Source organism: Trachypithecus francoisi, unplaced genomic scaffold (assembly GCF_009764315.1).
Source record: "Trachypithecus francoisi isolate TF-2019V2 unplaced genomic scaffold, Tfra_2.0 Lachesis_group2, whole genome shotgun sequence".
In the NCBI taxonomy this organism is placed as follows: Eukaryota; Metazoa; Chordata; class Mammalia; order Primates; family Cercopithecidae; genus Trachypithecus; species Trachypithecus francoisi.
Genome location: NW_022681465.1, coordinates 131,296,442 through 131,320,373, shown reverse-complemented (window position 1 = coordinate 131,320,373; position 23,932 = coordinate 131,296,442). Strand labels below are relative to the sequence as shown.

At 45.5% G+C, this 23,932-nt stretch overlaps 1 protein-coding gene and 1 pseudogene across 2 annotated transcripts in view; one reads left to right on the top strand and one right to left on the bottom strand.

Annotated features, from left to right (window-relative positions):
- The window catches only part of CCNJL (cyclin J like), a 62,178-nt gene extending 55,407 nt beyond the window's left edge, over positions 1–6,771 (bottom strand). Inside the window, exons 1-2 of one of the 2 annotated variants that reach the window (XM_033180400.1) lie at positions 6,630–6,771; positions 5,755–5,869 (exon numbers count right to left, since the gene is read on the bottom strand). In XM_033180400.1, the coding sequence (XP_033036291.1) occupies positions 5,755–5,817 (63 nt within the window). In that variant the 5' untranslated portion in view covers positions 5,818–5,869; positions 6,630–6,771. Of the gene's footprint in view, positions 1–5,754; positions 5,870–6,248 lie in introns of both variants that reach the window. The other variant, XM_033180399.1, reaches the window with a different exon arrangement.
- Positions 6,772–20,900: 14,129 nt separating this feature from the next.
- Positions 20,901–21,178, top strand: LOC117065529 (annotated as a pseudogene).
- Positions 21,179–23,932: the final 2,754 nt, after the last annotated feature.

The window sequence follows — 23,932 nt, the reverse complement described above, 5'->3', positions numbered from 1 at the left end:
AAACCCCATCTCTACTAAAAATAGAAAAATTAGCTGGGTGTGGTGCGCACCTGTAATCCTAGCTACTCGGGAGGCTGAGGCAGGGGAATCACTTGAACCCAAGAGGTGGTTGTTGCAGTAAGCCAAAATCACGCCACTGCTCTCCAGCCTGGGCGACAGAGCAAGACGCCGCCTAAAAAAAAAAAAAAAGTAGTCTCACAGAGCTGAAGTCCTCTAAACGTGCAATGAAGTAAGCTTCAGGAAGTGGAAAAAAACGCATTAGGTGGCTGGTTGCTCTGCAGATCTCAAGTCTGGAGCAGGATGAGAAGACCCCTAAGGTATCACATGACTCCTATCCTGGGAGAAGGTAAAACCCCCAGTGGAGGAGAAGCAGGGAGCCCCTAGTCCCTGGATCCCCGGAGCCCAGGGAGATAAAGTTACCAGGTCATGTCAGGCAGAGCTTATCAACATGGCTTTGGGAGGGAGATTTTTTCCCTTAAGAACTCCAGAAATCCCTATATTCAGAAAGTCTTCTACACACTCAAGAAGCCTTAAGTCACAGTAGTGTCTCTGCTTACTAACATAACTACTTCCTTCTAATTAGAGAGTGAAGATTATGTGGAAAATGGGCATAAATCAAAAGGAGAAGAGTGCAAGTTATATCTACTCTGCTGCTCAGAAAATTCAGGAAGAGAAACGGGACCTCCTGTTAGAAGTCTAGGAGGAATTATCGACATTTCTGTTATCTGGCCTGCAGTTATTTTCCTAAGATCCTTAAGCTGTACTTTGGTCCAGGCCAGTAAATCTGCCCTTGTGGGTAATTGCTTTTCTAACTTCCTGCCCCACGTGACCTGACAGGAGAACATGCAGGTCTGTAGGAAGCTGGGGCGGCATCCTCCAGCAACCAGATCCTGTGCTGGACACCACAGCCAATGCTGTGGCCACACACACAAAGACTCTACTGGACAGGCCAGGGGCATCTCCTGGCAGATGCGGAAGACGAGATGAAGGACTCCCAGGAAGCGGCCCTGAACACAAGCATTCGTTCAACATTTCCCAGAAGAGTCCATTTGGGGCTGTCTCACTCTTTTGTGCACTCACAATGCCTGTGCCTGCATCAGGTGAGGCGAGGGACACCCTGAGGGCCCTCTCTGACTCAGATACCGGTCTGGGAACGCCAAGGTAACAAGGCACACCTCATACCTGCAAGGAGCTCACAGTCTAGTGGGTAGGACAAGTCACTATGCAGGGTGACAAAGATGGTGAAAGAAGCAAGGATGAGGGTGGGGCCAGGACTCATGACAAAGGAGAGGCTTGAGGGACAAGGAACGTGGCCCTCAAGCTGTGTACCATCTAATGCTCTCATTCCATCATGTGTAACCAGCACTCACCAAAATCTATTAGTTCTTGGATTCAACACTATTAATTTTAAACTTAGGTGGATGCATCTTTCAAGAAAAAAACAAGTGGCCCCAAGTTTTAATCTGGACAGACTTGGCATAGACTTGGTTACCAGAAAAACATCACTAGCAGCCTCCTCACTGGTGACACCAGCCTGGTGACAATCTGCTCCTCCTTTTGGTTCAGGGAAGTGGGTCAAGGGGCACACACGTAGCAGGTAAGAAACCCTACATCCCTGTACTGGCTGGCATTCCCATCCCCAGCAGAAAGGTCAGAGGAGAGGAGCTGAAGGGAGCAGGGTTCTAGGTGGGCTTCTGCAGATGCAACAGCAACAGGAAGAAGGATCCAAGGAGGAATTTAAGGGCTGAGCATGGGATAAAGGTGGCTGACTGACAGAAAGGGGAGGGAGAGATTTCTCCAGATAAATTTGGGCTGGAGGAGGGTTCAACTCCCCGCATTCACCCATCAGGATGCCAGGCTGGTTAGAGGATCTTACTGATGGGGTCTCACCCCTGGGTCCCAGCACTCAGCAGATACATGATTTTTGGCAAACTGGTCCCTTTCCCGGCTTCAACACCATCACAGGACCAATGGTCCAACTGGCTAACAGTGCCTTTCTTACAAGGATTACCTATCGCGTGTGTGGACCCCTTGGAGGGTGGTCACAAATCTTAAGCCTTACTCTGAACAGCACTATGTGAACGGGCTATCAGTGTCTCACAGCAACCCTAAGCGGAGAGGACAATGCCTGCCAAGTACCCACCATGCACCTCACACTGTTCTTAAGTTCACTCACTTAATCCTAACATTGCTGTAAAACATTTCTCCCAGCTTACAGAGGAGGAAAGCGAAGACTGACTTATTCATCCTCCTTGTCATTCCATACACATTGGGAGGCTGTGTTCAAGGCACTGAGGTCTCCACACGGAACAAGACAGACACAGACCTCTTCTTGTGTAGCATGTATTCTAGTGTGGGAAGAAAGGCAGCAAACAAATGAAAAATAACTTCAGGCCAGGCGTGGTGGCTCACGCCTGTAATCCTAGCACTTTGGGAGGCCGAGGCGGGCAGATCACGAGGTCAGGAGTTTGAGACCAGCCTGATCAACATGGTGAAACCCCGTCTCTACTAAAAGTACAAAAATTAGCTGGGCGTGGTGGCACGTACCTGTAATCCCAGCTACTCGGGAGGCTGAGGCAGGAGAACTGCATGAACCTGGGAGGCAGAGGTTGCAGTGAGCTAAGATCGCACCACTGCACTCTACCCTGGGCAACAGAGTGAGACTCCGTCTCAAAACAAAAAAACAAAAAAACAAACAAAAAAAACACTTCAGATCCTGGTAAATGATTTAATAGAGTGACATGGAGAGGCAGCAATAGATTAAGGGAGACAAGCAACCATGTGACAGTCTGAGAAACACAGAATCCAAATAGAGGAAAGAGCCAGTGCAAAGGCCCTGAGACATGAACAAGTTTGACTTGTTCCAGGAACAGAAAGGAGGTCAGTGTGGCTCAAGAGCAATGGAATGGAGGGTAGGGAGCGGGTAGCAGACAAGGTCAGAGAGCAGGCCAGAGCCAGGCTGTGCTGGGTATTCCACACAGTGGTAAGGACCGGGAATTGTAAGTGCAGCGGGATGACACTGGAGGTCTTTAAGCAGAGAATGACACAATTAAATTCTGGTTATTCTGGGAAGAATGGAAGATAGGGGCTAGATTTAGAGAGGTTAAAAGAGCAGATCAGGGTTTCGCTTCCATCAATAGTGTGCATGCAATACGAAGACTTGTTTCCATGGTGTCAAGTTTTTGATACCCTGTAGTACGATGCTAGACTGGAATCTCATATCTGACAAAGTGGGGCTCCCACTGTCTCAGTGATCTCAGCTTCGCCTCCTGTGTGGGTCACGTGAGGATAACTGCTTGTGGTTGTATGGTAACAGTTACGCAGCATATATGTAAACATGCTTTTTATTCATCTGGCAATATTCAACAAAGAGTAAGCGTCTCCTGTGTGTCAGGCACTTGTAAAGTTGTTCTACAGTGTTAGAAACATATTATCAGAGTAGACCTTTGAGGGAAAAGCAATTACTCTATCTGGGAAAAACAAAAGGCCAGCCCTCATTCCTCAAGGAAGGCGAGGCTAGTAGTATGGCTACTAGGTTCCCCTAGTCTTCACTCTTCTTGCCAGACTCCATGAAGCCAAATTTTTGAAGAAGCACTTTCTTCTTTGAAGAGGGAGAGGAAATAAAGGAGAACAATAGCAGTATTTTGAGGAGATGGGACATTATAACCAAAGGAACTTGGGATTTGCCCTAATAAGTCCAGCTTTAAGTCAAGGTTGACCTTGGCCATCAGTCCTTGGGTGAGCTTTCTACTTCTAACCTGCAAAACTGGGACAAACCCATCTTCTCTTCGAGGAGGGGAGCCCAATAGTAAACTCATATGGCACTATGACATGACTATAGCAGTTCATGGAGAATTGCTTTTCTTGCTTCTTTGAGCAGCTAAAGGAACACTTAGGACATCCTCCCTTATGTATAAAAGGTTGGGCATTCTCAGGTAACTAAACAAATGGCATTTATTGCTCTTAGAAATCCTTCCCTCTAGAAAGGGGCAAATCAGGTCGAAGTCGTTCCTCAGAAGCTATGAGCAAAAATGACAACCACTTGAGTCTATGATAAACAAGGAGGCCCAATTTCCAAGCAGTCCTCACTAGCTCCATTCAGCCACCACCTCCAGAAAAGGGCCAGGACCATACCCCTACCACTTTCCTTCCTTTTCAACCAAACCAACAAGACCTGGATTTTTTCTTGTCCAGATGCCTAGAATGTGCTACAGCTTGGCCACTCTGTTCTGGGAAGAAGACCAAGGGAACAGAGGAAAGCTACAGCCTTGCCGAGCAACGCAGGACAGAGACAGGTCAGCAGGTACAGAAAGACAAGAAAAAAGCATTTATTGGACTGGAAGACAGCTACTCAATGAGGACAAAACACTAAGTAGCTGGTAACCCTTTAAGCAGAGCTCCTCCAGACACTCGAGCAAATGCACTGACTGTGAAACCTGTGTGGGGACTCAGGTACCACACTAGGAAGACCTTTTCCTCCCTGTATTGGGCGCAACAGTGTCTCCCCAAATGTCATTTCAATCTGGAACTTCCTTCAGAATGTGACCTTACTTGGAAATGGGGTCTTTTCAGATGTAATTAAATTATTATGACATCACATTGGGTTAGGGTGGGTTCTACTCCAATGATTGGGTATCCTTGTAAGAAGAGAAAACAGACACACACAGATAGAACCATATGACAGTGGAGGCAGAGACTAGAATGATGTACCTACAAGCTGAGGAATGCCAAGGATGACCAAGCACCAGCAAATTTAAAAGGAAGAAGGAAAGATCCTCCTCTAGAGCCTTTTGAGAGTCATGGTCCTGCTAACACTTTGATCTGGGATCTTCAGCTTCCAGAGCTGAAATAAATTTCTGTTGTTTTAAGCCCTCCAGTTTGTGTGGTCCTTTGTAATGGCAGCCCTAGGAAACCAATCCATTCACTACCTTACACCTGTTCTCCAAGTCACCCCTTGCCAGTCTCAGCCCAGGGGCTGGAGGCAAGACACACAGGCCATGCCTCCAGCCCACCTGGACTCTTCCACCTTCCCAATGCCCCTCAGCCCTTCTCTCCTTGAGGGGAGGGGTGTGCAGGGATCACATTTCAGCTGCTCCCAACCACCTTCTGCCACAGGAGGCAAACCGGCAGGGGAGTTTTTGTTTTCTTCCCTCAGCCTCCCAGTTTTGTAGCCTCTTTCAACTACACTGGTGTTCCTTAAATTTCATTCGGTCCCATTCTAGATATACACACAGATACATGTGTTTGGCCATAACCATGTATTCCTTGTACTACCACTTATCTTTATATAGAGTCACTACTTTTACGTAAATAAATTTGCTCTAAAATAAACTGCTACATCATTATTACAATAAATGGAAAATCGCAAATGCAGAGCTTGCTAGATATATACACATTCTTAAATTACACATTAGAATTAATATACAATATTTTTTAAAGACCCCTTCACGTACTGTTTAAAATAACCTAGGGTGGCAATACTATAGGAAGTACTGCCTTAGTGGTACAGTGGCTATCTCTGACTAGTTGGCCCAGAGTTCTGAGCTCCTTATCAGAAAAACCAACTTCAATCTCTCCCATCTCCAGTCTCTAACCCCCGCCCCCAATTCCGCTCAGACACTCCGGGAGAAGGTAAAGGGTAGGAGGAAAGAAAGGCAACCGGGAGTTCTGAGTTCCCACGCAGGCGACCTGAGAACACGAAGTCGAGACCGAAGAAGGCTGTACCCAGAGTGACAAGGGCAGGGAGGGACTGACCTTCTCGCGCAGGGTGCAGTGGACGTCCGAGGCGACGCGCCCTTCCCACCACGGCTCATCCATCTTCGCGTACGTAGCGCCGCTATCCGAGGCTATCCGGCTTTCAGGGCGCACCCTGCGTGGACACGGGCAACTTCAGCGGCCAGAGCGTGCCCCCAGCGTCCCTATCCTCGCTCGCCCCTGGCCCCGGGTCCGGGCGGGCGCCCCCTCCTGCGCCCGCTCAGAGGAGCTGGCGGTCGCCTCCCGTCCGGGGAAGGCTGCGGTGCCCCCTCCCCTCTGCTTGCCGGACACAGGGCGATATGGAGCTGTGCAACAACTTGCAGAATTTTTATCTTCCCTTTTGCAAAAGTTGCAGAGAAAGTTGTCGACTCCGCTAGCTCGCTCGAGGCTGGGGCACTGGCGGCGGCCACCGGCTCGCCGTCCCCAACTCCTCCCCCGCCGCCCAGCCTTTGTCCTGCTCCCACATCCTGCCCTCCAGCCGGGGCGAAACTCACGCATCCTCTCTGGGCGTGGGGGGCTGCGGGCGCCGGGCCCCTCCCAGTGCCGAGCCAGCGGTGCCCTCTGGTGCCTGCCGGCGGCTGGACCCTCGCCTGGGGCGCCCCGCACTCCCGACGGCCAACTCCGAAGCCCGGCTAGTCCCGGCCGTCGCCGCACCCCTGCGTGCGCTCGGGTCCCGCCGCGGCTCGCAGGCTCCCGGCCGCCGGGGGCCTCCCTCCCTCGCTGGGGGAATTGGGGGCCGGGCCTCGCGCATGCGCTGCCGGCGCCCCCGCGCCCCGCGGGGCGGGGGGCTGGGAATTGGAGCCTTTCTTTGCCAGCTCTGGCTCCGCTTCCTGCCCGCCCTCCTCCCTCGCTTCGGCGGAAAGCTTCCCTCTCACCTTCGCTGAAGCTAGTGGTGGCCTTCTGGGCACCCCGCCGACTTGCGCGGGGAGCAAAGGGACCGCGGCGCAAAGGGACCGCGGCGCCACCTGCGCGCACCACGCTTGAAACGTGCGGGCAGGACGCCCTCAGAAAGTTCTGCCTTCCGCGCGCACTGCTCTAGCCCTCCTTACATCGGTTCCACCTATTTTTCTTTTTCTCCTTTTTTTTTTTTCTGTTTTGTTGTTGTTGTTGTTTTGTTTTTGCTTTTTTGTTTGTTTTCCTCTTCTTTTAAACCTGCCCTGCCATGGGGAGGTAGATTTCCAAACGGACAATTCCTGTTAAAGCTGCAGAAAAATCACCCTTGTTCACCCACGAGTCCCTAATTCTAAAGGAGCCTAAGTCACTGGTATTTACTGTGCGCCTGCCGAATATTTCTCCACACCTCACGCTGGAGGAAAACCAGGCTTTTTTGCCGGGTCCGGTGGATGGAGAACATTGTCTTTTTAGTTCAGTCGATTGTTTTTGGAAAGTCATTCTTTTGAGTCAGGCCATCTGATGGCATAGCATTGGGCTATCCTTCTTGGCTGATTGATATTTGTGATAGTTTTGATCCACCTACCAACTGGGTGATTTTTGTCAAGTTCCTCAAACTCAGAGCCTCGTGTGTAAAATGGGAATGAAAGTTGCACCAACCTGCTGAAAATTAAATGAGATAATGCGTGTAAAGGGGTAATCGCTACACCAGGTATAAAGTGAACACTCAATAAATAACTCCGACTGAAGAGCCTTTAGTTTCTGACTGCTTTCCTGCACATGAAGACCCACCTGGAAAAAATTAAATCAACTTTGATAAGCTTCCATTGGACCTTGAAGAGTAGTTTTAATGTAAAGCGGACAAACAAAAAGAACTATTTTAAAAGTGTAAGATATCAAAAAATAAACGGAATAAATGTGCAGGCTCTTAAGACGTTACAAAGGGTGAAACACAATAAGGCTTGAACGAATAGAGGTACAAACACCAACTTAACCCAAATTACTCTATGTAATAAAATTTTAATGGTTGTGCATAGATTGGTGGAGGGGGCACTTAACATGTTTTCTAACATTCACATGGGAGAATATCTGCGAGAAAAGCTAAGAAATTTATCTTTTAAAAACGGGGGGGATGGCAGGGCGTGGTGGCTCACACCTGCAATCCCAACACTTTGGGAGGCCGAGGGCGAGCAGATCATCTGCGGTCAGGAGTTTGAGACAAAACTGGCTAACATGGTGAAACCCTGTTTCTACTAAAAATACAAAAAATTAGCCAGGCATGGTGGTGCATGCCTATAATCCCAGCTACCCGGTAGGTGAGGCAGGAGAATCACTTGAATCCGGGAAGCGGAGGTTGCAATGAGCGGAGATCGTGCCATTGCACTCCAGCTTGGGCAACAAGAGCAAAACTCCATCTCAATAAACAAACAAACAAAAAAACTGGGGAGATAGACCTGTATTATCAAATCTTAAAGCATATTGCAACACTATAGTTAGAACAGTGTAGTGTTGACACAAGAATGGATGAATTAAGCATCAGTGGAATAACTGGAAGGCTAGGAACATTTAATATACTTAAAAATTCACTGTATGATAAATGTGGCATTTCACTTTGTTGGGACAAGTATAAATGGCTAAATTATTTAATAAATTAGGTTGCGGAAAAAGTAAAACTAAGGACTTGTTTAAATATCACCAAAATAAATATAAGAACTTAGAGAACTACAAACAAGCAAATCACAAGAGAAGAAGAAGAAAACATACACGAATTACACGGAGGGGAAGGCCTAGATATTAAGGCATAGGAAGAACCCAAAGGCAAGGTGAGTAGACATATTTGAATAAATGTGCAAGATCTAGATACATCAATTATCATTACCAAAAAGGCAAATGATAAATTTGAGAAAATGTTTTTAACAAATGTGACAAAAGGTTGATGTTACTTTCCAGACCTCTGATAAATCTGTATGTAAAACATTAACACCCTACATGCAGAAATGGATGCAGGACATGAATAGGTATGCCGTCAAAGAAGGAATTCATATGGATAGATGTTATTTTTAAAATGCTCATACTCCCTCGCACACAAATTAAAAGCTTTTTAAAAAAAAACAGTGGGGCACTTTTTTGTTAAGGACTTTCGGTAAATACACAGTGTTGTTGGGAATATAAATTAATACCATCTTTCTGAAAGACAACATAAATCAAAACATTTTAAACTGTATTACTTGATCAAACTCTTCCACCTGTAGAAATTTATTCTTTTTAAAAAAGCAGGTTTATTTCAAAGGTGTTTCATCAAAAATGCTTTTTCATTATAGTGAACCATTAGAACGGGGAACTGGTTTAATAATTATTTGTCTCGTAAAAACATTTTTAAAATGATGCAAAATGAATTGGAGAAAATGTTTATAATTTATTAAATAAAAAGGATAAACTGGGCTGGGCACGTGGCTCATGCCTGCAATCCTAGCACATTGGGAGGCTGAGGTGGGAGAATTGCATGAGGCCAGGAGTTCAAGACCAGCTTGGGCAACAGAGCAAGGCCCCCCCGCCCCAAAACACACACACGCTAGCCAGGTGTGGTGGTATACACCTGTAGTCTTAGCTGCTCGGAAAGTTGAAATAGAAGAATCACTTGAGCACCAAAAGTTGAGGCAGCAGTGAGCCATGATTGTACCACTGCACACCAGCCTGGGCAACAGAGCAAGACGATGCCTCTGAAAACAAAAACAAGAGAAAGAATAGGCTGTCTTTAAGGGGATGAATAAAAACAAAAAAAGATTAGAGTACGATCCCAGTTAAACTACATTCATGCACACACACATATGCAAAAATATTAACTGGGTAATCAGAGTGGTAGGATTATGGTACATTTTAATTTACTTTTTTTCCTAAGGTTTCTGTATTTTCTAGATTTTCAACAAGAAATATACATTATTTCATAACCAGAAAAAAAGAGTGAATGTTACTTTAAAATAATCACCTGAGAGGGTTCTTCCATTCAACAACAATGAACAGCATTGATGTTTTGTTTTGTTTTTCATAGCAGTATTATTCCTTTCCCAGTCTTTCTATGCTGGGTACATTGAAAGAAGATAGGCCTTTATTATTCACTAATTTGTACTGCCCTTTTCCTAAACTTCAGCTATCAATTATCAGGAGTTTGGATAACTGAGAGGGAAGGCAAAAACTTTGGGCTTTTCTCCAGGGGCTATTTCAGTAAGATTCTAAGCATAGTCATTCCACACCCTTTTGTGTATCATTCTCCAGAGTCCCTCATTTTCTCAGTATTTCTGAAGAGTAAATATACATTGCACCAGTAAACTGATGGTTTTGTGCTGAGTCACAGTCCACAGGTGCCTTTAGCAGAGAAGGCTTCCTGTGCCGGGCAGCAGGAAGTACCAATGCAACTGGAATCACTTCTCCCATCCACCCCCAACCAAGCCAAGAAGAAGTATTAATTAAGCCATTCAAAAACTAAACTTTTATTAAGTGCTTACCATGAGTCAGTTACCATCCCTCCACCCTCAACCTCTGAAACTCACAGGTTGGGAATGACAGATTTAGAGCAAGTGCATTCTACTTATCTTCAGCTTTCTTATGTATCCCTAAAAAAAAAAAAAAAAATCTGCCCTTTTCAATCTTCCTTAGAGGACAAATTGGTCTAATATTTTCACTGTAATATTATGAACTTCCCAGTTTGCGCTGAACTTTCCTTTTGCTTTTCATATGATACAAACTCTCAAACGTGGCAAAATGTACATGTTCTCCCCCTGGCCCCAGGCCTTGTTCTCCTCCTCCCCAACGATAACCAGAGTCTTATGTTTCCTTCCGAAGTGATTTATGCCTTTACGTAGACATTCATGCCTTTTCTTCCTTTTACATGAATGGTAGCATACTCTACACATCCTCGTGTGCCTTACTGTTTTCTGTTTTGTTGTTTCATGGCAGTGCCCAAAGAACTGCATGGCATCCTGTAGTCCCATAGTATGGATCCATCATAAGGTATGGACATTTAGCCTGGGAATGTCCATACATTTCTAGCCTTCTGCTTCCATAGAACCACATTGCAGTGAATATTTGCTTCCATGTAACCATACTGCAGTGAATATCCTGACAGAGGATATAAAGCATATAAATTCCTCAAATACTCAGCTGTCCAGGGGAAGTTGAGGCATATACTTTGAATAGTGTTTCCTCGTGGTGTTAATGGTTTGCACTACTCGATTCAGGACCAAAAGCATGAAGTTTGGCTTGGTTTATAGACACAGACGGAAGACATCTGCCTTATTACCACTTTGATCTTTAACCAAAAACCAATCCAGTGCCTTTAAACGGGTTTTAATTGTGTGGTCTACTTAGTCAAGAGAACATTTGCCAAATCCTTTATGATCCTTGACTACAAGTTCTTGAGATATGAGTCGGCAGATTAGGTCTGAGAACCAGGCAGGAAGAATAAAAAAGCAGCATTTTGCAAGCAGAACTCAAAACCTAGGACATTTATAAAGCTGGTCCACATTACTTTTTTAAATTTAAAAAGGCACAGACGGAATAAGTGAAAAATAAACCTACCTCTCACCCAGGGCCAGCTCCATGCATATAGAAAATTTTATCGTTGAACCTGTGTTTTGTAAATGAAGTCCTTCAGGACAGTGGAGCATGCAGGGAGCAGAGGAGACAAGTGTCTGCCATTCCATTCTCTCTGTTTGCATGTGCTATTCCCCATGCCTCATGAGCACAGAATTCCAGTGGACCTGTGATGCATGGAGTTTGGTGACATTCAAAGGGAGCAGAAGGTCAGTGGATCATGTGTACAAGTGGGCATGGGGCGGGGGGAGTACCCGAGAGGCTGTGCTTTCTATTTGAACTAGACGTTGCTTTGGAACACAGAAAGAAGGTGTTATCAGTTTCTGGGGCTGCCCTAACAAAGTACAACAATGGGATGGCATGAAACAACAGAACTTTCTTCTTTCACAATTCTGGGTACTAGAAGTCCCAAATCAGGGTGTCAGTAGGGCCACACTCCCTCTGAAAACTCTAAGGAAAAATTCTTTCTTCCTCTTCCTGGTTTTTGGGGTTGGCCAGGGATTACAACTTGAATCCCTTGTTCTTCCTTGGCTTATAGCTACAGCACTCCAAACTCTGCCTGTGTCTTCACGCGGGCTTCTTCTCTCTCTCTTCACATAGCCTTCTTCTTTTTCTTCTTCTTCTCCTCCTCCTCCTCCTCCTCCTCCTCCTCCTCCTCCTCCTTCTTCTTCTTCTTTTGAGACGGAGTCTCACTCTGTTGCCAGGCTAGAGTGCAGTGGCATAATCTCAGCTCACTGCAACCTCTGCCTCCAGGGTTCAAGCAATTCCCCTGCCTCAGCCTCCCCAGTAGCTGGGATTACAGGTGCGCACCACCATGCCTGGCTAATTTTTGTATTTTTAGTAGAGACAGGGTTTCACCATGTTGACCAGACTGGTCTTGAACTCCTGACCTCAGGTGATCTACCCGCCTTGGCCTCTCAAAGTGCTGGAATTACAGGCGTGAGCCACCGCGCCTGGCCATGTCTTCTTATAAGGACACCGGTCATATTGGACTAAGGGTTCACCCTACTCAATATGACCTCATCTGAACTAATGACATCTGCAATGAACCTATTTCCTAATAAGGTCACATTCTGAGCTATTGAAGGTTAAGACTTCAACCTATCTTTTGTGGAGGTACACCATTCAACCCATAACAGAAGGCAGTAGTATTCTAGGAAACATGAATTACCAGGGAACCCTATCATATGCTTTCTTAGGGGTGTTACTTTCCTGTGTTAGGCAACCATGTATTACGACATAGATAGAAGGGAAAAATGGGGCAACCCATAGTTCCTCTTCCTTCAGCTCTTCCTTACTCATTGGTGTTATGCCTGAGGTAGAGAGTATTGATTGGCTGTGCACGTATCAAGAGTGAAATAAAAATAGTTAACTTAATTTTGTGCAGTGTTTTCACCGTTAAGGAAAGAATGAAATATATATGCATGTTCAAGCTACAAAATACAAATTGTGTAATTTCAGTGATTTTGCATGTGAGCTGTGTTCTTATTTTTGCATTTAAAACTGGCATTGCATAATATAAAGATAAATGATAAAAATTCATGCTAATACTTTAAGTTTTGAATTTTTCCTTACTGAAAATGACATTAAATAGCATATTTTAAAAATATCTCAATAAAAAATTTTTAAAAAGAACTCACAACAAGTTGAGAAAGAGCTCTATAAACTGTCCACAGACTATCTCACACTGCTCCCAACCTGTCCCACCTGACTGCCATCCCAGAAGAAATTGATTTATGTTTCCTACCAAAGATATTCTCTCTTTCTCTTTTGTTTTAAGAGATGGAGTTTTGCTCTGTCATCCAGGCTGGAGTGCAGTGTTATGATCATAGCTCACTGTAGCCTGGAACTCTTGGGCTCAACAAGGGATCCTCCTGCCTCAGCCTCCTGGGTAGCTGGGACTACAAGCAAGGGTCACCTCGCCCAGCCCATGCTGTTTTTAACCTGAAGTCACCTATCCCCTTTTGTGAGTAATCCTTGTGGCAAAGCTTTCCCCCTTGCTAGTAATGTATTTTTGTTGATAAATATGAGAAAATTTATCATTTGTGGCATGCTTAGCATATGCCAGGCACTGTGATACATGTCCAAGCAATCACTGAGAGCAGGCTTCCCTACTTCCCAAATAATTGTCCACTGCCTTTCTTCCTGTTCTCCCACACCTCCATCTATTTACCCCACACACTTCAGGTTCCTTGAAGACAAGACTTGTATCTTTTCCGTATTTGTATCCCCAACATCTAGCCCAGTGCCTGCAGTAAAGGACGTGGTCAATATAGGTTTACCAAAATAATAAACAATGGGTCAGGCACAGTGACTCAAGTCTGGAATCCCAGTACATTGGGAGGTTGAGGTGGGAGGATCACCTGAGTCCAGTAGCTTAAGATGAGCCCAGGAAACATAGTGAGACCCTGTTTCTACCATTTTTTTTTGTTGTTGTTTTTGATTTAGCCAGGTGTGGTGGTGTGCGAGTCTGTTAGTACCAGCTACTTGGGAGGTTGAGGTAGAGAGATGGTGGCTGCAGTAAGCCCTGATCTTGCCACTGCAGTCCAGCCTGAGCAACAGAGCAAGACCCTGTCTCAATAAATAAATAAAGAAATAAACGATGGACTCATGGATAGTGGAGCTAATGGGGGCCTATGAGATCACCTGGCCTAGACTTCAGACTGGTCAGGAGTTACTGTCCTCACTTTTCAAATGAGATCTGGAAAGTGTGTGACCCTCTATGGGCCACTTATGCTCTTTGGATCTCCTTGTCCATATTCGTAAAATGAGAAAACTACTCTTTCCTTAAAGGACTGTTGTATGACGTGAAGAATCATGAAGTATAAATTGCTCTCTAATATTTTGTCATCCATAATAATAACAGAGCAGGCCAGATCTTCTGATGACATTGCTCTTTGGAGCCTGAAGCAAGCTCTGTGAACCCACGCTGAGGCTTGAGTGAGTGGCCTTCCTTCCGTGGGCCTCAGTTTCTCCTTCTGTGAAAGGAGGGGCTGGGATTTGATCCCAGAGGACACAAACCCAGGGGAATAAGAGGGTCAGGAAGACAACATAAACAAGAAGATGACTTACAGCCCTCCTGGTCTAACTTCCCCCACTCCCCAACCTTTGGAAGAAACTTGGAGGGAGAGAAGTATTCCTCTTTGTGAGGAAACAAAAAAGCCTGAGTTTGACAGTCAGTGTCCATACCAGCCACAGTGCCAGGAAGCCCTGTGGAGCGATGAGGACTGTGGTCGACCAGTGGGCACGTGCTGCATCCAGGGTGGGAGCACCTTCTGCATCCCCTCAGATTGTTATAGCTTGGGAATTGGTGCCCACTACTGGCAGATTGTTTGACTTTAAAAGAAAGAGGAAATTGAGGCTGGGCACGGTGGCTCAAGCCTGTAATCCCAGCACTTTGGGAGGCCGAGACGGACGGATCATGAGATTAGGAGATGGAGACCATCCTGGCTAACACAGTGAAGCCCCATCTCTACTAAAAATACAAAAAGAAATTAGCTGGGCATGGTGGCGGGCACCTGTAGTCCCAGCTACTCGGGAGGCTGAGGCAGGAGAATGGCGTGAACCCGGGAGGTGGAGCTTGCGGTGAGCTGAGATTGCACTACTGCACTCAAGCCTGGGAGACAGAGCAAGACTCCGTCTCAAAAAACAAACAAACGAAAAAAAGACAGAGGAAATGGAGATATCTCCTGATTTTAAAAATACTGGCTTGACTTTGCCTTGCCTTGCTTTTCCTTCCTTCCTTCCTTCCTTCCTTCCTTCCTTCCTTCCTTCCTCCCTCCCTCCCTCCCTCCTTCCTTCCTTCCTTCTTCCTTCCTTCCTTCTTCCTTCCTTCCTTCTTCCTTCCTTCCTTCCTCCCTCCCTCCCTCCTTCCTTCCTTCCTTCCTTCCTTCCTTCCTTCCTTCCTTCTTTCTTTTTCTTTCTTTCTCTTCTTTCTTCTTTCTCCCTTCCCTCCCTCCCTCCCTCCCTCCTTCCTTCCTTCCTTCCTTCCTTCCTTCCTTCCTTCTTTCTTTCTTTCTTTTTTTCCCAATGTGGGCGACACACCACATCAGCCCTAGCTTGGGAACCCTGGCGTAGGTGCATTATAGGAGCCCTCCAGCCTGGCAGGGATTCTGCAGGGAACAACAGGATAAGAGCTTTCCAGACTCCAGGAGGAGGAAATAAAAGGCACCATTAACTTCAAAGCTCCTGAGCCTGACAGCCAGCTCCTCCAACAGACAATAAACAGGAAGGAGACTGAGACTGTACAGTGAAAGGTGACCAGACAAGCCTGCTGGGGGAACTTCGCGCCTAGAAGTTCCTCACTGCCAACAGCAGGGCGCTGCTTTCCTGGGGCCACCTGGATGCCACAAAGCTACCTTCTATGAGGTGCTTTCATAACTTCCAGGGCTGCAAAGACACAAAGTCCAAGAGCCAAGGATTATGGTAGCAGCCGCTCAGCTGAGGGGACTCAGGCTGCGGGTGGAGAAGGGTTGGGAAATCTATGAAAAAATGTATTGGTTACACAAGTATCATTCTCCTTGTACCACTATTAAAGCATAATTAAAATATTATTAAGATCCTGGCCGGGCGGAGTGGCTCAGGCCTGTAATCCCAGCACTTTGGGAGGCTGAGGTGGGTAGATCAGGAGTTCGAGACCAGCCTTGCCTACATGGTGAAACCCTGTCTCCACTAAAAAAATACAACAAAAAAATTAGTCGGGCATGGACCCGAGATGGTGCTACTACACTCCAGCCTGGGCGACAGAGTGAGACTCCATCTCGAAAAATATGTATATTATTAAGATTCTGAACAACACCTTCCCCCACCCCGGCCCCTACCAGCAGGTTAACCACTGTGATATCGATGGAATGGTCTTTGGCCAGGCACATAGGCAGTAGGGGTGAGGGAAGGCAGACCAGGTCACAGCCTACTGTAATAATCCGGCTGAGAGATGGGGTTGGCTTGGGGAGGGGGAAGAGGTGAAGGGAGTGAGGAGGGGCCAGATCCTGAGCATAGTTAGAAATAGGAGCCTATAGGATCTGCTGATGGACTAGATTTGTGGTGTAAGAGAAAGAAATCAGATGACTCCAGGTTTTAGCTCTGAGCACCTAAAGGGTGAAGTTCCCATTTACTGAGATGTGGAACTTAATCACGTCTCCCAGGACATTGTTGATATATTGCCCTCTTCCCTCTTTTCCCAACCCAGCCTGCTTCCACCAGCTGAGTAGTTACAGCCAAGGCTCTAAGACTGCCCCAGACTTCAATGTTGGCTTTGATTTTTTTCTAGTTTATGATCTCAAGCAAGTTAGTTAACCCCAGATTCTTTCTTTCCAAAATGGGGATAATAATAGTGCTGCCTTTATAGAGTTATATGAAGGTCAAATGATATGATGCCTGGTATATAAAGGGTGTTGAATAAGTGTGAGCCAAAATTACTGTGTAATCATTAAGTTGTTATTGTATGTATACATAGTTTCCTAGCCTGCTATTTCTAAGCCCAAAATGATCTCATGAGCATTTTTCATGAGATACCTTTAAAAATGTCCCTTGGCTGGGCGCGGTGGCTCACGCCTGTAATCCCAGCACTTTGGGAGGCTGAGGCAGGTGGATCACAAGGTCAGGAGCTTGAGACCAGCCTGGCCAATATGGTGAAACCCCATCTCTACTAAAACTACAAAAATTAGCCAGGCGTGGTTGCGCAGCTTGCCTGTAGTCCCACCTACTTGGGAGGCTGAGGCAGAGGACTCGCTTGAAACAGGCAGGCAGAGGGAGGTTGCGGTGAGCCGAGATTGCGCTACTGCACTCCAACCTGGGAGACAGAACGACACTCCGTCTCAAATAAAATAAAATAAAATAAAATAAAATAAAATAATAAAATAAAATAAAATAAAACATCCCTCAAGGCTGGTTGCGGTGGCTCACGCCTGCAATCCCAGCACTTTGGGAGGCTGAGGCAAGTGGATCACAAGGTCAGGAGCTTGAGACCAGCCTGGGCAATATGGTGAAACCCCGTCTTTACTAAAAACATACAAAAATTAGCTGGGTGTGGTGGCAGGTGCCTGTAGTCCCAGCTACTCGGGAGGCTAAGGCAGGAGAATTGCTTGAACCCGGGAGGCGGAGATTACAGTGAGCTGAGATCGTGACGCTGCACTCCAGCCTAGGCGACAGAGCGAGACTCTATCTCAAAAAAAAAAAAAAAAATGTCCCTCAAAAGTTTGTTTGTTTGTTTAGAAGCAGGGTCTCACTATGTTGCCCAGGCTGGTCTTGAACTCCTGGCCTCTAGCAAACCTCCTACTTCAGCCTCTCAACTAGCTGGAATTATGGGTGTGAGCCACCATGGCAGGCTCAAAAAATATTTTTACTAGCTACATAATATTCCATCATATAGGCAATTCATTTATTTAACCAGTCTTTAATTTTAGGTATTTTAAATATGACTAAGAGCTTATTGGCAACTCATGCTGTTTCTGGCTTTTCTCTGTGCATTGTAAACAACACTGAGATGAAAATCCTAATAACATCCTTTCTTTATGCTTCTCCCATATCTAAGGATACACTCCTAGAAGTGAAATTGTTGTGACGAAGGCTGTGACAGTTAATTTTGTGCCTCCACTTGACTGGGCCAGGGGGTGCCCACATATTTAGTTAAACACTGATCTGGGTATGTCTGTGAGGGTTTCTAGAGTATATTTGAATTAGTGGACTGAGGGAGGCTGACTGCCCTCCCCAGTGTGGTGGACCTCACCCAGTCAGTTGAAGACCTGAATAAAATAAAAAGGCTGAATAAAACAGAATTTCTTTTTCTGCCTGTCTTTGAGTTGGGACATTGATTTTTCCCACCTTAGGACTCAGATTGAAACATTGGCTGTCCCTGGGTTTCAAGCTCACCAGCATTCCGACGGTAACTATCCCCAAGACTCTTCTGGTACTCAGGCCTGTGGGCTTGGGCTGGAGCTACACCCTCAGACCTCATGGGTCTCCAGCTTGCCAACTACAGATCTTGCGACTTGTCAGCCTGCATGAACATATTAATCAATTCCTTATAATCAATTAATCCATTTGTCTTCTATTGGTTCTGGTTCTCTAGAAAAGCTTGACTTATACAAAGTATAGGAATAGTTTTAAGATTTCTGAAATAAATTATGAATTGACCTCCAGAAGGCTATACCAAAACACATCCCCATCAATAATGCTAAAAAGTGGACTCTCACCAAGACTAAGTCATTGTTAAATCTATCTATCTGGCTGGGTGCGGTGGCTCACGCCTGTAATCCCAGCACTTTGGGAGGTCGAGGCAGGCGGATCACCTGTGGTCAGGAGTTCTAGACTAGCCTGGCCAACATGGTGAAACCCTGTCTCTATTAAAAATACAAAAATGAGCCAGGCGTGGTGGCAGGCGCCTATAATTCCTGCTGCTAACGAGGCTGAAGCAGGAGAATTGCTTGAACCCAGGAGGCGAAAGTTGCAGTGAGCTGAAATTGTGCCATTGAACTCCAACCTGGGCAACGAGAGCAAAACTCGGTCTCCAGAAAACAAAAACAAAAACAAGAAAACACGCCAAAAACTGTCTGTCTATCTATCTATCTATCTATCTATCTATCTATCTATCTATCTATCTATAATAAATACATATTTAGAATCAGTGCTTCCTCAAATTGATTATGAAATTGAATATATCATTGTAGTTCACATTTATTTGCTCTCCAGCAAGACTGGTGTTTTCTGAATGTGAATATCTGTCATATGTATTTCTTCTTCTACAAACTGTCCTTTACCAATCTTTCTGTTGGTGTTTTAGAGTTTTGCTAAAGGAAGAATTAGTTATGCATTAAAACTAACGATCCTTGATCTGTTGAATTTGTTACACATGTTTTTCCTTCTGTCTTTACATTTTGTGTTGGGCTTTTATGACCTACACTATAGAATACATGCAGCCAGACCTTTTCTCCCTTTGCAAGAGCATATGCTTCCAAGGCACTTGGTGTGTGTGCTCATGGTTACCGGGTTCCAGGCCTGCCTCTGCCCTAGCTTGCTCTGTGGCCTTGGGCAAGTGACATCTCCCAGGTCACAGCCTCCCCATCTGTCAATGGGGGCAGAGGTGGTCAGACCTCTGAGCTTCCTGCTAGCTCTGGCATCCTATGATTTTCGTTTTTGAGCTAGTGGGCATGTTGGCTCTGAGTTAAGAGCTCATTTCAAGAAATAGTTACTGCCTAGTACAACAGTCTGTTAACTAGTCTCCCCATTTTTGATTGCTCTATGCCCAGTTGTTAATGGGCATTGCTAACGCCAGCTTCCCTACAGTGCAGTTTTGAGCAGTCCATAAACCAGACTCCAGCCCCCTCAGCAGTCATTGGTCTCCCTTCCTGCTTGCCCAGTCTTACTGCCTGCTGCTCCCTGTCAAAATGAGTATTTGTGGTTCCTCAGATATTTTTGCTCATATTATTGCTTTTGCTGGGAATGTTACCACATGGTAAATTTTGTATGGAAAAACTTTACCTAACTTTTAAATCCCAGCTAAGCACCATCTCCTCCATTAAGCCATTAGTGATTATTGCCTGTTCCAGGGGAATTTGTTACTCTTTTGAACTACAGTATTTTCCACATGCCATGGGTATTATGGTTGTTGACATTTATGTCCTATTTACTGAACAAAAGCATACACATATTTCAGGCAATATAAGCAAGCAAACTGGCAGCCATACTGTATTTTCAGAATTGGGAAATTTTTTTTACATAAAAATCCTGATTTTCATCTTCTCTTGAAAGGTCAGAAGATCTAGCTTACATCCTCAAAGACAGGTCAGCAAGCCAGAGCCTGTGGGCCAAATCTGACCTGGCCTCTGTTTTTAGAAATAAAGTTTGATTGGAACACAGCCCCACCCATTTATTTGTATATTCACAGTGGATGCTTTCCTTTTACTGTGGCAGGGGTGAGTAGTTGAGACAGAGACTCTATGGCCTAGAAAGCCTATTTACTATCCAGCCCTTTACAAAAAAGTTTGCCAACTCCTGCTACAAGGCACCAACTGCGGAGCATGCACGTGCCCCAGGACCTCTTCCTACTCTCTATCAGACCTGGCCAGTTGCGAGTATTTATCCTGTCTTCTAAGGCCTTTAAAACATTAGTTTTTCATTCTTCTTAATCCTCTTGATCATATCCTAACACAATATGAAAGCCATTATGCCGGGTGTGGTGTGGGGGCCCATGCCTGCAATCCAAACACTTTAGAAGGCTGAGGCCGGTGGATCATCTGAGGTCAGGAGTTTGAGATTAGCCTGGCCAACATGGTGAAACCCTGTCTCTACTGAAAATACAAAAATTAGCCAGGCATGGTGACGCACGTCTGTAACTCTAGCTACTTGGGTGGCTGAGGCAGAAGAATCACTTGAATCCAGGAGGTGAAGGTTTCAGTGAGCCGAGATTGCACCCCTGCATTCTAGCCTGGGTGACAGAGCTAGACTCTGTCACCAAAAAGAAAAAGAAAAAAAAAATTTAAAAAGCCGTTATGTCATCTAGGCAAGGCAATCTCTAAAATAAATATTCAAAACCATTACACTGCCAATATAAATTAAATGATCAACTCTAATAACAGTCTTCAGTAACTACAGCTACTGATAAAGTAGGTTCTTAGAGTTAAAAGCTTGAAATCAGTGTGTAGGTGTGCTCTTTGTGGAATTCCACCATGGCATACCGCGGCCAGGGCCAGAAAGTGCAGAAGGCTATGGTGTAGCCGTCAATCTCATCTTCAGATACTTACAAAACAGATCGCGGATCCAGGTGTGGCTCTATAAGCAAGTGAATACGCGGATAGAAGGCTGTATCATTAGTTTTGATGAGTATATGAAACTTGTATTAGATGATGCAGAAGAGATCTATTCTAAAACAAAGTCAAGACTACAACTGGGTGGGATCATGCTAAAAGGACATAATATTACTCTGCTACAAAGTTTCTCCAACTAGAAATGGTCAATGAAGTGAGAAATTGTTGAAATGGATACAGTTTGCTTTTAGATGTCCTTTGTCCAATATGAACATTTATTCGTATTGTTTTGATTACTCCTATGTTATTACAAGATGGCAATACATGCTATGGGATTGTTTGTATTTTAACAAACAAAAAAAAGCTCGAAGTCTAAAGTCAGATTGCCTAGACTCATATTCCAGCTGTGCCAAAGACCGGGTGAGTCTTTGTTTCCTCATCTGAAAATGAGGATAACAGCAGTGCCTACCCTTGGATTGATGAAAGGAGTCCATTCAACTCATATTTAGTGATAGCTACTTTGTGTCAGGCACTATGCTAGGCTCTTGGGATACAACCGTGAGCAGAAATGGCCACATTTCCACTTAGGAAGAGCTTAACTTAGGAAGAGGTTGGGGGAAGTGGAGCAGGCAGCAGACACCACTGGTGCCTGTTGTTCAGCCACTTGGGCCACCACTGAGTTCAGCCACAGCAGGGGGTGAAAGTTCCGACTCTTCTCTGGCTGCCAAAGCCTTCTCCAGTGCAGCAACGTAGCTGGAACCAGTTTGGCTGTCAGGCAAGCACAACCTAGAAGGGAGGAATTAATGCCCAGAGGCAACCCCCAACAAGGTGGGCCGGGAGTCGGCGATAGAGGATATGGCCCCTGTTCTTCAGAAGAACAACTCTGGAAGGCATTCTGTATGACCCTCGTCAGAGGTCCTGGCGTGATAAAGCTCCAGAGTAAGGAGAGAGGCTAGTAACACCCTCACATTGACTTTGCACTTTTGCTATCTCACCTTCCCTGCTTTCTGGCAACATTATCCAAATAAACTATCTGCATCCAAACCTTTGTTTCAGTCTCTGCTTCCGAGGAAATCCAAAGTAGAACAAATCGTAAACAAACAAAAACAAGAAAATACAAAAGAGTAGTAAGTGTCCAGCCATGCCCCGGGTGGAGGATGAATACTCCGCAGAGGGAACAGCTGGTGTAGAGGCTCACAGCAGGAGTGTGCATGGCATGTTAAATGAGAGAAAGGGCAGCAAACCTGGAATTTAGTGGCTGAGGAAATGAGGTGAAGAGGAAGGCCAGATTGTGAGGGACTTTGCTGTAACCCCAATCAACCCTATATTGATTTGGGACTTTATTCTAAATGCCATGGATGAGAAGTCATGGGAAGATTTTAAACATAGGAGGAACAGGGATTAATCTTCAGTTTCAAAATATCACCCTGGCTGCAGCGTGAGAGTGAGTTAGAGTAGACAGGGAGTAGAAACAGGACACCCGTTCAGGAAGCTACTGCACGACTCCAGGCAAGTGATGCCGGTGGCTTGGACTGGTGTTGGAATAATGTGGATGAAGAGAAATAGATGATTTGGGATATGTTTTGTAAATAATAATGGTGGGCTGGGCATGGTGGCTCAAGCCTGTAATCCCAGCACTTTGGGAGGTCAAGGCAGTAAGATCGTTTGAGCTCAGGAGTTCAAGACCAGCCTGGCCAATATGGTGAAACCCTGTCTCTACTAAAAATACAAAAAAAAAAAAAAAAAAAAGCCAGTCGTGGTGGTGTGTGCCTGTAGTCCCAACTATTCGGGAGGCTGAGGGAGAAGAATTGCTTGAATCCAGGAGGCAGAGGTTGCAGTGAGCTGAGAGCGTGCCACTGCACTCCAGCCTGGGTCACAGAGCAAGACTGTCTTAAAAAAAAAAAAAAGAAAAAAAAAGAAAAGAAAAAATGAATAATGGCAACACATTAGGCCCTACTATATGCACAGAAATATTGAGTAACTTATCCAAGGTTGCCCAGGGCAGAAATTTGAACCAAGATCATCTGATTCCACAGTCTGTACTCTTCCACTAGGCTCCCCTGCCTCACTAGAATCTACCCCCGGCTGAAGAATCCGACATGGAGGTAAAGGGAAGAGGAAGTTAGGAATCAAGCCACAGCCCCGGAAGTCCAGGTGTTAAAAACAATTTATGAGACAAAAAACCATTGTTTTGGACTGAGCCCCTATACTAGTCCAGATCAAACCGAATGGATTCCCTCATGCTAGGTGCCACGTAGTCAAATTAAACTTAGAAACAGGAGAGTTTCTTGAAAAACAAGAGATTCACAGCAACCAACCCAGAGGGGCTCATCAACCTGAGCCAGTATGATAAGGAGGTCTTCTCTGCTTTAACCCTCTAAGGAAAGTAACATGGAAATGACCCATCTGCTTTTCGATCCTTGTTTCTGCTTTCTTCAGCCTTTTTCTGCCTATAAAGCCCACCACCTCTGCTCAGCTCATTGGAACACCTTTCTATTTTGCAGATAGGATCTGCCCAATTCATGAATTGCTAATAAAAGCCAATTAAATCTTTGAAACTCAGTTTGTTGACATTTCGTTCTTTGAGACAGGTATTGTTAGGACACCCCTCCGCTGCCCTCCACAACACCACTGTGGTTATGGAGAGAGACAACCACCCTCTCTGTGCTCCTGCCAAGACCCCCACCCCTGCCTCTTTCCAACACAGCCTCATCACTATGATCTGCCTTAAGACCACAGTGAGGCACCTGAGCCTTCTTCATATCCCGTTACCATAGAAGCTCAGGTCTCCCCTTGCTCCTCCAGACTTGAACCCTCATGCCCCGCCTGGCCATTGTCCCCAGTTCTGACCTTGTCTCCTGAAACCTGCCACTCTGTTCTGGACCCTGGTCCAGATCTCACCGGGTCCTCTTGATCTTCTTACTCTCATTCCCGGGCTGCACATTCATATCACT